This window comes from Alexandromys fortis, unplaced genomic scaffold, assembly GCF_014885135.2.
Source record: "Alexandromys fortis isolate MF-2015 unplaced genomic scaffold, M_Fortis_MF-2015_v1.1 scaffold_111, whole genome shotgun sequence".
Classification (NCBI taxonomy): domain Eukaryota; kingdom Metazoa; phylum Chordata; class Mammalia; order Rodentia; family Cricetidae; genus Alexandromys; species Alexandromys fortis.
This window is the reverse complement of record NW_026067996.1, coordinates 1,060,370-1,078,767: the sequence shown is the minus strand read 5'-3', so window position 1 is coordinate 1,078,767 and position 18,398 is coordinate 1,060,370. Positions and strand designations below refer to the sequence as shown.

At 53.1% G+C, this 18,398-nt stretch overlaps 1 protein-coding gene across 2 annotated transcripts in view; it reads right to left on the bottom strand.

Moving 5' to 3' along the window:
* The window catches only part of Fbln2 (fibulin 2), a 63,248-nt gene that overhangs the window by 33,781 nt on the left and 11,069 nt on the right, over positions 1–18,398 (bottom strand). For both annotated transcript variants that reach the window (XM_050160318.1, XM_050160319.1), the window contains exon 2: positions 6,975–8,266. In XM_050160318.1, the coding sequence (XP_050016275.1) occupies positions 6,975–8,266 (1,292 nt within the window). The remainder of the gene's footprint in view (positions 1–6,974; positions 8,267–18,398) is intronic.

Here is an 18,398-nt window from a genome sequence, read left to right as displayed (position 1 = left end):
CGATCACCCATCTATAGAATGGGTATAATGACGGTGAACCCCTGAGGGTATCTCAAGGAACGAAAAGATCCATGCATAGCCAGAGTTGAATCCAGCACCTGACACATAACTCACCCGCTTGCTCACCCTTAATGGAATGTCACCTCACAGACAGGCAACACTATGGGTAGAAAGGACTAGAGGCTGGGCGTTTGTTCATGGCTGGCAAAGGCGTGCCAGCGGAGTACAGAGTGGATGGCAGGCAGGGAGGAGCACTCAGCTGCACATCTGGAGGCAGCTGGAATGACAAACACATGGATGGGGCAGGAAGTGAGCAGCTAAACACTCCAGCCCATCCCCAGCAGGCCCGGCCCTTGGCTCTTTGGCAGGAGGGACGGGCTTCTGACGAGCAGAAAGGACACAGATCTGTCCAAACAAAAGCACAAATCCACGCTCCTTGCACTCCCCAGAGCACAGCAACCCCTGCAGGGAAAGTAGGGAGCACGCCACATTGCACACACAGCAGAGCTCTGCAGCCACTCTGAGCCCTAACAGGGCTTCCTACATCTTCCAGATGCAGAACTGAGGCTCAGAGAGGGTGACTCCTTTGCCTGTGGTCACACAGCCAGGAGGAGCAGGGGCTGGAATCCACTCTCTGAGAGTCATACTGGGCTCCTTCCCAGTGTAACTTGGCACCGAGCTGGGAAGCACTGTGTGCCCATAGGGGCGAGGGCCTTGCAGAGTCCTGAAAAGTCTTCCAGTGGCAGGCAAAGGATGGCAGAAGGACTGCTGTAAGGCTCTTGTACAGGGCAACGAAGTAATTTGCCTGAATGTTATACAGTGAGAAAGATCTGAGTCATCCAAGCCTGGATCCTCCCAGCAGGCCGGGCGGCATGAGCTCATCCTCTGCCCTTGTGCAGATCATGGGGAAATGCTTTTGTTGTGGGGAGCAAATAAGATGGGGCCCTGAAGCTCCTGCCACGGTGTTGAGGGCTGGCACGCAGGGGTAGAGAGGCCCCTCACTCACTCTCTTGCTCATTCCTCAGGGCCTGCTGAGGACTCTGCAGCCGCTCTCCTGGGGTCAAACTCCTGACAGAGCTGGCTATGCAGAGCATCAAAGCAGCAGCGTCACCGGTGCTGAGCCTGCACACAGGACCACTGTGCGCTCTTCATCTTTGGTTAGGACTGGAGCACACCAGTTGAGGACGAGAAACCTTGTGGAGCGGAGATGAGTCAGGGTGGGTCAGAGATGAGACCATGGGGATCAAAAACAAGACCAGATGGAGCGGAGACAAGACCATGGGTGATGGAGGTGGGTCTTGTATCTTATCTGTTGCTTTCATTGGTTAATAATAAAGAAACTGCCTCGGCCCTCATAGGACAGAAAATTAGGTAGGTGGAGTAAACAGAAGAGAATGCTGGGAAAAAGAAGCTTAGTTGGGAGTCGCCATGATTCTCCTGCTCCAGACAGACGCAGGTTAAGATCCTCCCTGGTAAGCCAGCTCGTGGGCTACATAGAATATTAGAAATGGGTTAGAACAATATGTAAGAGCTAGCCAATAAGAAGCTGGAACTAGCCGGGCCAGGCAGTGTTTAAAAAAAATACAGTTTCCGTGTAATTATTTCGGGGCATAACCTAGCCATGCGGGCGGCCGGCCGGGTGCTGGGGACGCAGCCCTGCCGCTCCTACTACAACACATGGGGATCAGACCAGGCAGAGCAGAAATTAGACCCTATGGGTCGGAGGAGAAGTGAAGAATACCAGAAGCACCGGCAGCAGCATGGCTTGGGAGAGTGGCAGAGAGGCAACCCCACGGCCCTGGAGGTGGCACATGGTCGGGAAACCCAGTGGAGAGGTTCCTGAGCATCCTAGACCATCAGGAACCCACACATCAGTGGGCAGAAGGGAGGGAGCAGTCATAAGTCGAGGAAGCAGCTGGGACAGGCTGTGGAGTCCACACATGCTGAGAATAATCTGGAATTAGGTTTAGATGATTTCTGCATAACTGTGAATATATTAAAAGCCACTGAACTGTGCCTTCAAATGCAGGGGACTTCTGGCTATAAATATGATCTCAATAAATCTGCTTTTAAAGAAAGACATTAAAGAAACAGAAGATTTAGAGAAAGCTGGTCCCCATGGAGTTGGCAGCCCTGAGAGACACCATGAGAACATCCCACTCATAAAGATGACATAATATTTAGAGAAACTTTGATCCCCATGGTCTTGTTCCCCCAGGCATGGCGGTATACATCAGTTTGTACTGTCAACCTGACACAACCTAAGTCACCTGTGAAGAGGGAATTTCAATTGATCAGACTGGCCTGAGGCCCTGTCTGAGAGAAATTGTATTGATTGATGATTGATGTGGAAGGGCCCAATTAAAGAAACCCCTCCCCCCCCCCAGTGGTCCTTGGCTTCAGACCGTGAGGACAACTTTAAATGTAACCGGTGCCCATAGGGAGGATAGTGCCTAGGAAACCCATATGAGCTACCTGTGAGTCCCCCATGGGAACTAGAGCCCACTCTTCCCACGGCCACCATCTCTGCGTGACCTTCAGAGAAGCCCCTTGACCTGGGAAGACAGTTTCCCCATTGTGTCGACCAGACTGCATCACTCCAGGGTTCAAACAGTGGCCCAGAGAAACAGACCCAAATCCAACTGCCAACCACTGGCGGTGACATCATAGCTGAGATGGAGGGCTAGCAGCCACCTCTGCCCAGTGGGAAGGGCTGCCTCTCTGTCTGCCCAGCGGCTGGCCTGTGGTACGTGAGCCCAGCATGGTCACACCTGCCTATCATTCAACAACACCAGGCAGAAGTGCAGTTTCCCAGAGGCCTTCTCACTTCTAATGACCACGAGTATGCTCTGTAGAGAAGCTGACAGGTAGACCAATGAGGGCCAGGATGGCAGGTTCGCAGAACAGAAGCAGGGCACCTCTGACAACACTGCCCAGTTGTCCCTACGGATCCTAAGGGCACTGGATCCAGGAGGCCCTGGCACAGCCCCCAAACAGCAGGTGTTCCAGTCCCATATATGAGCCAGCCTGGACTCTGCACAGCCACCGTATGCTCTAGATCTTCTCCAGACTACAGTCACACATCACTGTGCTGTGTGGACTGATGTTTAGGGCATAAGGACCAAACTGCATGGTCCACGCAGCTTCAATTCTTGTATCAAATGTTTTGTAACCAGTGCTGGTGGAAACACAGACCATAGGGTCCTCTGCATCTCCAAAGCTCTGACAGGAAGGGTCAGCACACTCGCTACAGCTGAGCTGTAGACAGGGCCTTGCTGAGGACAGCAGAGGCTGCAGAAGCTGGGGAAAGCCCCGGGCTCCTCCCAGCACCACAACCACCCAGCAGCCCTGGCATGTCCTATGTCTAGGCCCTAGGAGGAGCTGGCAGTGGGTGGGGGGAATGGAATCAGAGGGTTCCCAAGTTCCTGCGGGGAACAACTTTATACACAGCCCTTCATCCTCATGACCCTGTGGGCTCAGACAGGCCCAGATCTTTTTGGTGAGTGGAGTGCTGAGGAGAGATGAGCCTGCACATGCCCGGCTGCACTCTGCCACTAAGCCACACCCCGTGCTATTTTGCTATCACCTTTTCTTCTGAGGACAGGGTCTCAATCATTGCCCTGGCTGGCCCTGGTCTTGCAGCCCCACTGTCCCAGACTCCTAAGTAACGGATTATATCTATGCCTCACCAGACATGGTTCTGGGCCCAGATCTGCATCCTAGGACAGGCATGGTGCCCTGGGTTTGTCTTCTGCCCCTGCGCCAACAGCTCTTCCTCGTATCAGCTAGAGGGTCTCCTCTTAGATTTCATTCCTACTGGCTGCAGGAACTTTACAGACACCCCCCTTCACGGGGCCCCTCCTAACACTAAGCACAGGCAGTCTCCCCTCCAGTCTCCCTGACCCACAAGAGATGGGCCCAGGGTACCACTACCTCATTCCAGCCTTCTCTCACTATATCCATAGGCCAAAAAGAAGGCAGATCTCTCTGGAACCTCCTGGGCCTTGGTGGGAGCAAAAGGGCTTAATCGTCACTGAGTTTATATACTAGTGCCCAGAGGATGGTGCCTGTGACAGGTAGGAGCCTGCACCTGTACTTGAGTGCCAGATAGACAGCTGCCCTGCAGAATGAGGCAGCCCCAAGGAAGGGAGCCCTTCCTGCCCAGCTTTCTGACAGCCTCTTCAAGGCCAAGCCACCTCCTGCTGTTTCTGCAGCTCCCTCTGCTATGCCAGTCCAGTAGAATCAGGACCCTCCCAAAGCCCCTTGAGTGACAGCAGAAGCAGACGTCAGAGCCCCTCTCCACGCCCCAGAGAGGCAGGCATGTGGCTTCCATTTAGGCCACATCTGGACACGCTCAGGCAGGGACAGCCCAGCTGAGGCCGTGGAGATCCCTGGTACAATTCTGACTCCCAGGCAGGACCCCCGCCCCAGTTAGGCCCAGACAGTGGATAGAAACCACCTTCTCCAGGCCCCAGAGCTGCCATGGCAACAGGGCTAGGGTCATTTCCGGGCTGCTTCTCAGTGAGCCCAGAAGGTTGAGTAGGGCAAAGCTGTCTCTCCCAGCTTCTCCCCCACCCATAGCCCCAAACTCCCCTCCAATAGCAGCCTGGAGACTCTAAGTTTCAGACCCCACTTTTCTCAGAGGCTTGGCAGGCCACCAAAGCCCCACCCACAAGGCCTGCTGTCACCCACCCTCACCAGCTGCATGCCCCGCTGGCTGCCTTTATCTGCTCAATGCACTCCAGTCTGCTAGGCCCCCGAAGGGACGGCTGAGCCCGCCTTGTTCCCTAACACTGCCCCTGACAGAGGCTGGGCCCCACAAATGCTGAGGAGGAGAGAGCTGTGGCTGAAGGGCAGACGAGAGTAGAGTCAGTCACATCTCATGCTCTGGGAGCACTCAGCTCCATGCCGTAGACAACCACAGAGGAGCTCGCGGCGGCCTCAGAACGGCCCTGAAGTAGGGCTTCTACACTGCCTGCGGATGGAGAAACTGAGGCACAAAGGGCCAAGCCATTTGCCTATGGAGGACTCTGGGTCCTGTTTTAAACCTCCTCTTCCTCAGCTGAAGCTGCAGGGCTCTCGTGGCCCTGCTGACTATAAACTGGGCCTTTCCGTGAGTTGGGCCCCTGTTAGGATGGCCCTGCAGTAGGTGAAGGTACTTCAGGCCTAGTTCCAGCAACTTTCATCAACGCCATAGCCCAAACACAGCTGAGAAAACCCAGCATGGAGATCCACCAGGTGAACAAAGCTGCTCCCAGATCCCTTGGAGTCACCGGGGAAGCCAGGGATTTTCCTATCCTGGAAACCCAGAGGCTGCAGGCCAAGGGCACTGAGCTCTCCCACACACATGCACTTCATTAGACCTTCCCTGCCCCCTGTACTTCCAGGCTCAGGGCGGAGAACAACCTGGGCCCCAGGCCCAGTCAGTCACAGGCCTCCTCTATAGCCACACCTCCCTAGCAGGCTGGGAGCAGGGAGCCATGGGGATGGGAAGCCGACTGGAAGCAGAGATGCTGGTGGTATGAGGACCATAGGCCTGGAGCCATCCTAGTCATAAAAGACACACTTTGTGGCCCACTCATAGCCACAGAGCCTGGAACAACAGGAAAGGATCATGGTCACAAGATGACTGCCTCAGAGCCCCTCACCCACTCTGTCTGAAAACCCTCCCAGGCCCTTCCCTGACATCCATCCCTCAAACCCAAGACCCAGAGCCACACCAGCCCACACCTGCTTTCCCCGGACCATTGGGGCCCTGCTCACAGACAACCCTGCAGCATAGGACTGAACAAGACACAGGCTCTGGCCGTGGGGAAACCACATAATTTCCCAGGCACTATTGTAAGGAAAACAGGAGAAAATAGAGTTGGTGGGTTGGAGGGAGACAAGACTCAACTGTTCAGGAAAGACTTCCTGAAGGAGGTGCTGTCTGAGCTTAGCAAATGCTGAGAATAGTCGGGAGATCAGATTCTCAGGGAGACAGTGAGTCAACAGAGTTGAAGAAGAATGAGGAAGAGAGGTTGGCAGTGGTCTCCCGCCAGTTCCAACCATCATCCAATGTTTACAGAGCGCCAGCTGTGCACAGGAGGTACTGGAGCCCTTGGGCTCAGCCCCAAATCTGACTGGTATAATGCTAAACATCAGAAAATAAGCAAGGACCGAAGTGATGATGCCTCTAATGTCAGCTTTGACTGAGAGAGGTCAAAGCTGCAGGAAGGCAGGCGGGTGGCAGAGAGGGCACCCTGAGGAGGCGATCTGTCACAGAGAAAAGGACTAGGTCATCCAGACACCTAGGAAAGCATCTCAGACAGAAGCTGTGGCAAGTGCAAAGTCCCAGGACCAGAGGCTGCCTGCCCAAGACTGTGAGAATGGGCCTGAGCTAACTATGAGAGTGAGGGGCTCAGGGGAGGAAGTCTCTGGGCAGCTGAGAAAGACATGTGGACACCACGGGGACTTTAGCGTCTACTTTGTATAAGGTGTGAGCCACTGCGGGGCTGACGCATTAACCAGACTCATGGCTGGAAGGAGCAGCAGAGTTAGAGCCACGATAGAACATGTCCCCTCTGCCACCAGCCCACTGCTGGGCTTCTATAGGAGGACACTCACGGACAGTTGACCAGACCTGCTGAGCCTTGTGATCCCTGCTAAGACACCCTTGGACTCTAGTAGGCAGGACCATACTCTATTCTGATGAAGAAAACCTTCTGTGCCCTCAGCCAGAGCCCACCAGGGACTCTGTACCTCCTAAAAAATGACCCCTCTGTACCCCTCGGCCAAGCCTATGAAAGGGCAGCTGCTGAGATCCCTTGCCAATGTCTTTCTGTCTTAGGCCTGCAAGAAAGCACCATGGAAATCTCCACCAACCCATTCCACTTTGTCTCAGGCCTGAGAGAGGGCAGCTGAAATGAACCCATAGGCAGTGACAGTTCCTTCCAGGCTCAGTTGTCCTGCAGGGACACAGGAAAGGGTCTTACCATCAGGACCACCTCTGGGGACAGAATGTACTGAGTTAGGGTCTGTGTCCTCTTCTGCCCGGGATCGAGGTCGCAATTGCGAGTGGTGGGGTATTTCTTCAGGCACCTCTGGGGAGGATGTGACTTGGGCTCTGTCAGGCGGCTGTGTGGAAAGGGTGGGGTAGCTGCTGGACTTCACTGGGTCCTCGGGAGAGCTGTCTGTGGCCAGAGATGGAATGAGACCAGCCATGCCTGACTTAGGCAGGGGAGCAGCACCCTCCTGCCCTGCACTGGGAGGAGTAGCCTGGGCATCAGGAATAAGGTTCTCCTCTGGTCCTGCCTTGGCTTCAGCCTCCTTCTCCTGGACAGGGAGGTCAGGTCCAGCTGGGGATGCTGTTGGCAAGCTGTCCGGCCTCCCGGGGTCACCTGCTGCTGGTGGCTCAGTGACCGACATCTCCTCCACTTCATCCTCCTCTTCCTCATCAATGTCCTGGGTCACTCTCCTGGCTTTGGCCTGCATGGGTCCTGGGGGACCCAGGGCAGCAGCTGCTGTGGGTCTGGGGAGGGCAGCTGGCCAGGGAGTTGCTCGGATGGAGGATGGTGGCAGATTCCCGCCTCCTAGAGCAGCTGGGGGGCCCTCTGCACCTGCTGGGACCTCATTCACAGTGGCCATGGTGGCTTCTGCCTCAGCCACCTCCTGGTCGTAACTGTAGGGGTCTTCATACTGTCGCTCAGCGTCACCATCCTCTGCATCTGAGAAGTTCCCATGGCAACCAGGGAGCTGGTAGCAAATGAGCTCACCGCCAACATCAGGGCAGTGGCAGGCCCGGCAGGATGAGAGATGGACAGTGTGGCCAGCTGCATACTTACGGCCAGAGTGGACACAGCCCACCTGGCCACACTGGGGACAACTGTCCGCTACCACCACAGCCTCGATGCAGTTGGGTGGCAGTTCAGGGCACAGCATAAACTGGCAGCTGATCTTGCCACCACCCTGCGGGCAGGAGCACTCGGTGCTACCAAAGTCCACGAAATAGGACTGGCCGGCTGGCACACGGCCGTCCACGAAACCTCCCTGCACACAGTCATAGTACTGGTAGCCTTCACAGGCACAGCCCTGCTGAACACAGGTGGCGCAGCAGGCTCCTGGCTCCAGGGCTTCCTCAATGCAGTTCTCCAGTACTGGACACTCCACGCCTGTGCAGTCCTGCCACGGGACAGCCATGCCTGGGCTTAGAGTCAGTGCCGTGACCAGGGCCAAGGCCAGCCACGCTCCTGCAGACTCCTGGAGCAGCATCATGTCTCGAGAGGCCCTGGAAGGATGGAGAGGAAGCCGGTCACGCCAAGGACACACAGAGATGAGGTGCACACCCCAGCATGTGCACACACAGCACACAGCCATCTCCACCTCCAGGCACGCCCCTCTGCCCACACTCACGCAGCCTTTGGGCCTGGTCTCTCGCACACACAGACAGCCACATGCAGGGAAGATACAGGAACATGAGCATGTGTCATTCAGGTGCCACAGATGCTGAAGTAGGTCAGCAATTTGGCCCTACATCTGTGTTCTCAAGGTGACTTGAGTCCTCTGCATCATCTAATCCACAGACACACACACACACATACTAAGGTAAAGGCAAGTAAGTACACATGAGTACATGCTCACTCAGTCCAGCACTGTGACCTCACCCTGCCCAGTCACCCTGACACACCCATGGGTCATCCTGCACACGTATTCCCATGCCCACATCTACATACATGCCCACGTCTACATACATGCACACGTCTACATACATGCCCATGTCTACATACAGCCACCAGAACAGTTTTCCTCCTCCAAACACTTGACTGAGTTCCCAGCCATGTCTGCCAGTCAGGGGGTTTGGTGAGGGGCACAGGGCAGGAGCAGGCCCCCTCTAGGCTCCGGCACAGCCACCCAACAGGGTGTATACTGCATCCCCAGCCATAAACTCCAGAGTTCATGATCATCTCTCCCATGAGACCCTGAAATTTCAAGGTCAACCTTGGACGTTCTCCATTTTCTCACAGCACCTTGCTATCTCTGTCCTGCCCATCTCCAAGATCAGCTCTCTTCTGCTCTGCTGCCCCAAGCCACACCTGCCCTGCCTGATTCCCAGATTAACCATCACCCCATCGTGCCTCCCCGACCTTCCCTGGGATGCCAGAGTGATCCAGGGGTCTAGCTTCCATCACCAGGAAGAAGCAGCCAAAACCCACACCATGCCCAGCATTGGTTAGGTTCCCCCGACCAATCATAAATGCTCCCAGGAGCCTCCCCTTTCCTGCTCCCTGCTCTCCTCAAAGTCTTCCACAGCCACTCAAGTCCTCACTCCTGCAAAAGTTACAGATCCGCACAGGCACAGTGACTCAACATCGGGTCAGCCCCTGGACAGCACAATCCCCTGAAGTCACAAACAGGGATTCTCATACCATCCGTTTTGATGGTACCTGTTTGGTGTGTGTGTGTGTGTGTGTGTGTGCGCGCGCACATCTGCGTGTGGGGGGGTTATGTATGCATTTGTTCCTGGTGGGTCACATGTTGCATATGTGCATATGTATGAGTGTGCCTGTGTGCATATGTGTGATTTCAAAGAACAACCTTGGGTTTCATCCTCAGAAGCATTGTCCACCTTCTTTAAGACAGGGTTCCTCACTGGCCTGGAGCTGGACAATTAGGGTCAACTAGCTGGCCAGTGAGCTCCAGGGCTCCTTCTGTCTCCCCAGAGCTGTGATTACAGGGACAGAGCATCATGCCCGGCATTTTACATAGGTTCTGGGGATTGAGCCCTGATGACCACCTCACTGATTGGGCAAGCCCAGCCCTGTTTTATATCTTTTAGAAAATACAACAAAGCATAGTTCCTGGGTCTCAATATTTGTCGATTTGTTTTAGGGGGAGGTTTTTTGTGTGTGTGTGTGTTTGTTTGGAGACAGGTCTCACATTGTAGTGATGACTGGCTTGAACTTGAGAGAATTCTCCTTCCTCAGCCTCCCAAGTACTAGGGTAAACAGGTCTATACCACCATACGCAAGTCTCGCTTTAAACACTAAGAAGATGGATGGTAACTTCTTGAAGGTCTGGGGTGAGAAAGAGGAGCAGAGAGGGTACTGAGCTTTCTGGAGAACGGATGTGCCTGGGATACCCAGCTCCTGCTCAACCCAGGCCGGGTAAGTATGGCCTGTGGGCATGGCCTGAGCCCTAAAGGAAGAATGAAAGAATGGCAGGTGGTCACCACCAGTTGCGGCTACCAGCTGGCAGGAATCTGTGCTGGGTACGTCCAGGGACTCGTGTTTCGTCAGCCAGTAAGATGGGCTAGCTGACGGCCCTGGGGAAAACGGTACCTGCTCACCTGTTCCAGGCACTTGTGGCTCTGTAAGGCAGTAAATAGAGAATCTGGGGAGGGGCTGGTCGCGAAGCCTGCTATCCTGAGGACTCAGGAAAGACATCTGACAGGAGGTGGCGTCTGACAGACTTGAGGAGGCAAAGTGCTTTGGGCTAGGGACCGCAAGTGCATAGGCTTGAGGCAGGAGCAGCAGGACACAGGGAGGGACTCGGGTAGGAGGGAGGATGGGGGCTGGGAACAGGTGAGCAAGGAGACAGTAAGGAGAGCAGAGCAGTGTGTTTTCCCGGGTGAGGGACGTGGTAGGCCTGCAGCCCAGGGGCCTGACAACCATGTGGACTACCTGTGTCGAGTACAGCAGAAGACAGAGAGAACAAGAAGTGCGGGCTGGCCCAGGAGAAGGAGGGTGGGAAGAGGTGCTTGCTGTGAAGATCAAGTCCACAGAGTATGCAGACAGACAGACTCTGGTCAGGCAGGGGAAAGAGGAGGGGTTTCGGAAGCCTAGAAGAGGAAGCCACAGATGGAGTCCATGGATGTGCTGGAGACGTGAAGTCCTGTTGGGACGGGGAAGGGTTTGGGAAGCCAGGAACCATGCCATAAAAATAACCCTGAAAGAGAGAGCCTGTGTCCATGCCAGGCACGGAATCGGGGATCTCTGGAGCCCCGGGAGCTCATGCCAGCTGATTCTGTCCTCACCTGCTGCAGGATAATTGCCACACTGTGAACCCCGAGATTACATTATTTACTGCAAAAACCTGTTTCTATCTCTGGTGTGTCTCAGCTCTAGCACACACCTCTAATCCAGGAGCTTTCTGCTTGAATAATGTAAACAGGATTAAATAAAGTCAACGATAGGTCAAGAGGCAGAGCCAGCAATCAGTCGACAAGAGTTGAACTGTTAAGTGATTATTAAGAAAAAATAATAATCAGGAAGTAGTTATTAAGAAAAAAGACCATATGGAGTAAGAGGGAATCAGGAGAACAGATAGAGAGATGCACAGGAAGTAGAAGGGAGGGACATTCAGTTGGAGGAGTTTGGTTTGAGATGGTGTAGGGAAGGCGGGAGGTTTCAGGGACGTAGATAAAAAGGAAGGTGAGCTGGGTGCTTGCTCTGCCTCTCTGAGACAGCAGGCTTTCACCCCCAGCATCTGGCTTCTCGGTCTTTATTGGTAGAATTGAGCGATTGATACTTTGGTAAAAAAAAAAAAAAAAAAAAAAAAAAAAACACTCATCCTTTCAGAGGTGACAGTAGGAAGGGGAAGGAAGATCTAAGCAGCCTCCAGTCTCCACAAACCTCCAGTGAACCCCACAGGCCTTCAGGGCCCTTCACTACCCTTCCCAGTTGTCTCTTAACATGCATGGATGAAGTTGCCCAGACTAAGGTCACAACTACACCTAGCCAGGGTCTCCCAGAGTTTCCCCTGGGAGCCCCACTCTCCAGAAGTGAGGGGGCAGATAGGACACATGCTAGAATAGCATCGTGTGAGGACAACTCCATCCAGTATGTTCTGGAGCTGCCCGCACTACAGAGCTCCGCATGCAGCTGACACATACTTCCCACCCAGGAAGCACTGGCGTGGTCTGCGGGTTGGTGGTGGGGTCACTGTGGGAGTTACTGTCTGGCTGTCCATCCCCAGATGTGCCGCTCTGTGCCAGGGAGGCTGGACTCTGCTGAGACCTCACCTTGGTTCTCCAGCTTCCTGTCCAGTCAAAGGGAGGGACAGAGAGGCTGGGGTGTCCACTCCTTGCTTGTTTCCCTCTGTCCCTCTGGGAGACCATGGCAGTTCACCTTTCCCCATGGCCACAGTTCCTCTTCCCTCACCACTCCTCCTGTCACAGACACGGCTGGCTTCCGTGACTGCCCCTTGTCATCCAGACCCAGGAGACCACCGATCCCTTTCTGCCCTGCCTGCAGCCTGAGAGGCACGCCCCTTGATGGACCCCACAGCGTGGAAAGCAGAGACCTGGTGCACCTTCAAAATGGAAGGCTAAGTGGGAAGAGCAGGGAAGAGAACAGGAGCACAGTCACTGAGCCCGTGTGAAAGCAAGCATGTTCCTGAGACAGGGGACACACGCTCAGGAAGCTGAGGGCTGGGCCAGTCTTGCTTGTTTCCCAAGCGCGAGGACCTGAGTTTGATCCCCAAGGCCCATCTAAGAATCTGGACACAGCCACACATGCCTGTAATCCCAGCTCTGGGGAAGAGGAGACAGGAAGATCCCTGGGGCCATGTCAGCTGACTCTGTGAGCTCCAGGTTCAGAGAGAGACTGTGTCTCAAGTGGGGCAAGGAAGAGAAAGACACTCATCACTGACCTATGGCCTCCATACACATGTGCACTTGCAAATATGCACATACACATACCACATGCAATCACAAAACTTAACTTTTAGAAAACACATGACTTGACCTCACATGGACAGGGCCTTGGGGGTAGAGACTCATTCAGCAAAGTTCTCTCTCCAAGGGTACCCATTAGAGATCCCGTCTCCACAACCTCACACAAATCCCTTGGTGAGCAGGATGCCCAGAGGAGCAGGTCTCTGGCATATCAGCCACAGGTGCTCTAGGATGTTGCTTAGACTTCTGCTGGTCTCTGTGACTGGCCACACTTGAGTCCTCACTGTTCCAGACCCTCTACAAACCACGGTCCTCCAGTGAAGTGATTGACAAGTTAACCTCCACATTGTTGCACGGCTCTGAGCTGGCAAGGGCATTGGAAGGCCAGAGTGACCCCAGGAAGACATTCTATTGTCACCATTGTAAAAACTGGGGTCTGTCCAGATGAGAGCAGTGACCACATTATAGCAGTGCCCAGCAATCCCCCTTATTCTCTGGCAAAGGATTCCTGGATCCCTGGGGATGCCTGAGACCTCAAACATTTCCAAATCCTGCAATCCTGACTTAGATCAAAGTGCCCAGCCAGCAAACTTCTCCTTTCTTACCCCTCCCCTCCAATAAGCACTTCCTGCCTCTCTTTGGCATAGGGATCACCACCATCAGTGCTTCTGTGCTTTGGGGCCATGACTAAGTGGCACAGGACCGCTTAAAGGCAAGTTCCATATCAATGCCACACCCTGTTAAGTGACTAGCAGGAGGGTAGTGAACACAGCATGGATCCACTGGGCAGAGCGGCTCAGGTCCCAGGCAGGAAGGCACTAGAGGTCATCATTCACCCCAGAGTGCACACCTCCTCAAACCTGTGATGTCTAGTCCTGAGATTTGCTACTTGATATTTGGGGGCCACTGTTGGCTGTAGACAATTAAGCTGTGGGAGATGAAGCTTTCAACAAGTCTTCTGCATGTTACACAGTAAGATGGGTCCTTTGCTTCTCCAATTCTCTAAGAACTTCCGGTTCTGACAAGAAGAGACCTGCTAGAACTAAGAAATAAAAACCCGGGCCATGCGGTCACACTGGGATTTCAGACAGCGATGAACACTAGCTTAGCATGAGTACACCCCTGTGATATTTAGGACATAGTCACTGGGTGGGTTTCTGAAGCCCTGTTTTAACTGGCAACCTGCACTGGACGGGCAGCTCTGGAGGAAAGTCTCAGCCTGGCGCTGTATGCCTTACAGCTTCTCAAGCATTTGGAATGAATCTCCTCTAAATGACGGGCAGCTACAGAAAACCCTGGGGCTTGCAAACAGCTGGGCTGACAGCAGGGGAATAAACACAGAGCCCTTCTCTCTGGCCAGGCAGAACATGCGCAATCAGTTCCACCCGGCCAGGGTACCACCCTCAAGGCTGCCAGACCCATCCCCTCATCCAACCAGAGGACAGCACAAGCCAATAGCCAGTTCATGTGCACACAGCTCCACCCATGGGACCTTGTGTTTATGGCACCAAACCGAACACACTGCCCTTGACTGATTCAGCCCCACCCCCCACCCCCCACCCCCAGCTCTCTGTAAGACCTGAGAGCTCCTGGTCTTGATTCCACAAGGACTTGGGCTTCTCCTTTGTTTGAGACACAGTCTGGCCATGTAGCCCTGGATAGCCTGAAACTCACTGTGTAGACCAGGACAGCCTTAAACTTCAGGATAATCCTTCCTCTACTTTACCCTCTACTCAGTAGCCACTGTGTCTGGCACTAGTCACCCTCAGTGTGTCAGTCTCTTCAGATTCAACAAACAGCCTACAGCTCCTCAAGACCCTCAGTGGTAAGAGATGTGTCCCCTGTCCTCACTGGCCTCAAGTCTGGGATATGGGCACGTGTACAGGCCTCAGGAGGCCAGAGCTCCTGGGTACGGGGAGAGAAGAGAGGAACTAGGGTCTCAGCCTCAGCACAGCACTAGGGCTACCAATGGACCTGGCAGGGCAAAGGCCTAGGAACCCAGCCCTCACCCCACCAAAGACCAGGAAGAGCTACCGTCCATCATGTCAAGATGAGAAAACACCTGCCAGCCAACAGTGAGAAGCTGGAGAAGGTACAGGTGTGGATCATTAGCAGTCAACACCTCCCAACTGGGGTCTCCAGGTGAAAAGAAACTGGAGCCATGCAGTGCCTAGCACACACAGACACGCAGAGAGACAAAAGCAAACACATGACACACACACAGACTCACACATACAGAGACGTACAGAATATGTGCACACACACAGACATACCACACACACACAGAGACACACAAATCCACACACAGACCACAAATATAGAGACACAAGGAATGCATGCACACATACAGACATACACACACACAAATGCACAGAGAAACACACACATAGACACAGATACACAGAGATACACACACACAAATACACAGACATACAGACACATACACAGACACAGACACACAGTGAGACAAACTCACATGCACACTAACAATTGGCTTGATTCTAAAATTGTTCAGAACCTACCTTTAATGCATAGATTATCCTGGGTTCACCAAAGGCCCAGAAAGACAAAGCCATGTTCATTAAGTTAATCCCACATGCCCACACTCACCACGGCATGCCACCCACTGGTCAAGAGGCCAATAAAGACAACCAGATGATGGAATGCCACCAGCCTCAGCAAGGACATTCTGGGACAGACCACCATGCAAATGCCCCTTAAGGACATGATGTCCAGTAACAAAACATGCTAGTCCAAATGGACACTCACTGAAGAGTCCACTTACACTTACACAATCAGGGCACTGTGATGGAGAAGTGGACACACCTTTGGTAGAAGAGGACAGAGGAGGACGAAGAGGCGACATTCCAACTGAGACTTACCCAGGAAAAACATGTGTAGTCATCCAAGCTCTGGGGAATGGCAACAGGCAGGGGAAATGCACGTGAAAGGGCCCTGGGGCATGAATAGAGAGCAACTGGTGGGTGCCAGGACACAGAGGGGCGCTGGTACTGAATGGCCAGAACTTCTGCTCAGGATTAGAGTCTAGAGCTAGAAATGGAGACAACTGCACAACACTGTAGCGGCTCTTAATGACACTGAGCCACACACTCAAAACTGATACATTGTGTGCGTATTTTACAAAGAAAAAAAAAAAAAAAACCTCACACATGCAGTTCAAACCAAAAGCCAAAAGAGAGTGATCAGATCACAGAGAGGGGACAGGTAAGACCTGACAGGAAACAAGTGCTGCCCCTGAAACCTGCCTTCAGTAGTAAGCTTCCTGGCAGCCAGTGCCAAAAGGGAAATTAGAGGGTGACCCGGTGCTCCTCGTCTGATAAGAGGAAGTCATTAGATCACTGGGAAAATAAGCTTGTTCTTGGCACCAGCCCCCAGTCAGGAGCTCAGCAGCTGACCAGCTTCATCCTCATTTGAGCTGCTCAGAGCAGACAATGCCGACACCAGGCTGCGAGTGTCTAGACATGTTTATTTTATTTAGCTATAATTCACAGATGAGGAAACTGAGGCTAGATGGGATAAGTGATCTGTCCAAGGACCCACAAACATAAAGAGTGATAAAGGGATATGAACCCAGACCTGAATGGGGACAGGAACTCAAGTCCTTCAGTTCAGCAAGTGCCTCCTCACCCCATCTCCCATCAGCCCCTGCTGAGTACCAAGATGGGACAGTGAACATGACCAACAGAAGTCCCCCTGTCAGGGAAACAGGGAAAATGTGATTTAAGATCACAAGTTCAAGGTTAACCTGGGCTACATAGTGACATGAGTATCGTGTGTGTGTGTGTGTGTGTGTGAGAGAGAGAGAGAGAGAGAGAGAGAGAGAGAGAGAGAGAGAGAGAGAGAGAGAGACACTCTTCTGGAACCAATAACCTAATGTAGAAAAAAACACATGGAAGAAATCAGTAATCCAATCTGCAGTCTGGGCATTGTAACAGTGAGCTGGAAACACCCTTGGTAAAAGAGGAGCAAGGAGGCTGAGGGGGTGACATTTCAACTGAAATTTACCCAGCAAAAATATCCAAAGGTCTGGAGAATGGCAATGGGCAGAGGAAATGCAGATGCAAAAGCCCTTGGGCATGAACCAGTCTGGCACACCGCGGGTACCATGGAAGAGAGACAGCAGGAGCTGGGAGTAGACAACAAGAAAGAAGGTGGTCAGGGGACAAGGGAGAGGAGCGGAAGGGAAGGAGACCTTAATTACACCGGTCCAGTGAGTGCACTGGGAGCTTGGCAGACACCGGCACGCACTGTTCTGCCTAACTGGGTAACAGCATGCTTGAAATTCAAAGAGAAGCTTCCAAGGTCTGAAGACAATCCTAGTCCTAGAAAGCGGAAAACCAAGTAGACGTGTCCAACCTCCAGCCTGCAGGCCACATGGTTCCACATGGTTCCAGCAGATCTGTGAAGGCAGCCCACACAATTGTAGGTGACAATGGCCAAAGGCTGGACATCCCTCTTTAAAGAATGAGGCGGGAGGCAGAACTAAGAACCATGTCTCCCCATGGCCAATCCCCTGGAGGAAGGGTCCACAGAGCCACAGTGCCTTCCAGGGACAGCCGTGTCCTCTTGATACATGAAGGTGGTGCTGCCAAGGACCTGCCCTCCCGCCTTACCCTGACACTGATGCATGTTTCGTACATGTGCTTTTCCTCGGTAAGGTGTTTTTCAAAAGAAAAAGAACCACGTCATTCAGAAAAAGGCAACAAAAGGAAGAGGGGAAGGGATGTAAAGCCACACACGACTGCCAACCATCATGGAGTCTGGTTTCTCTCCGAAGCTCTACTTCCTTTGTGCCCCGTGACCTGGTCAGAACACAGCATGGTGTGATTGCCACAAATCAAGTCTGGCTGTGCAGGGAAAAGAATTAGTTGGGACTCAGAGAAGGGTCTGGAGTCCTCTGGGGCACAGTACTTGGGCAAGGGGCAGGCCAGGAAGAATGATTCAGGCTAAAGACAGTGGGTGAAAAGGACGGGGACACCCACCCCAATTACCCTGGAAAGAGAAGGGAAATTCTGAATCCAAATGCAAGTCATGAATTCAAACTAGTGACCCAGAGCCAGGCGTGATGGCACATGCCTATGGCTCAAGCTACTTGAGAGGCTGAGGCAGGAGGATTGCTGGAGGCCAGGCATTTCAGGATAGTCTGGGCTACATAATAATAAAAGAAGTTTTAAAAACAAAAACGAGCCAACAAAACAAAACAATCTGGATGTGTTTGCTTGGCCCCATGTGGGATTTAGGGTGCTGGGCAGCTTCTCACTCACTCTCCAGCCCCTGGACTATTCTTCAATGGAGTGAGCTCATGAGAATGTTGGAAAAACAAACTCTCATTGGAACAGCCAGGCTTCACCCTCCCTTTCCACCCCTCCCTAAGAAAGAAAAGAATAAAATGCTGCCAAGTGTTGGGTGAGGGCTGAACCTTGGGTTCATAGGTATGAACTGCTAATCTCATAACCAGGACAAGCAGGTGAAAAATTACACAGCTTAAACGCCCAGCACTCTTAATTAACATTGGAGAAAAGAAAATGTTGCTTTTGGCTCCGGGGTGCTCCATCTTCGCCTTCCCCAGTTATTAGCCTCCAAAGCGGAAGCAGTCCCAGGGTGGAGCAGTGAAAAGGGCTTGCCTGGGCCAAGGCTGATCTCAGCACTCCTACCTGGAGCCCCATCCAGACTATGATGAAGCACCCTTGACCTCTCTGAGCTAGCTCAAGGGCCAGGCTGCCTG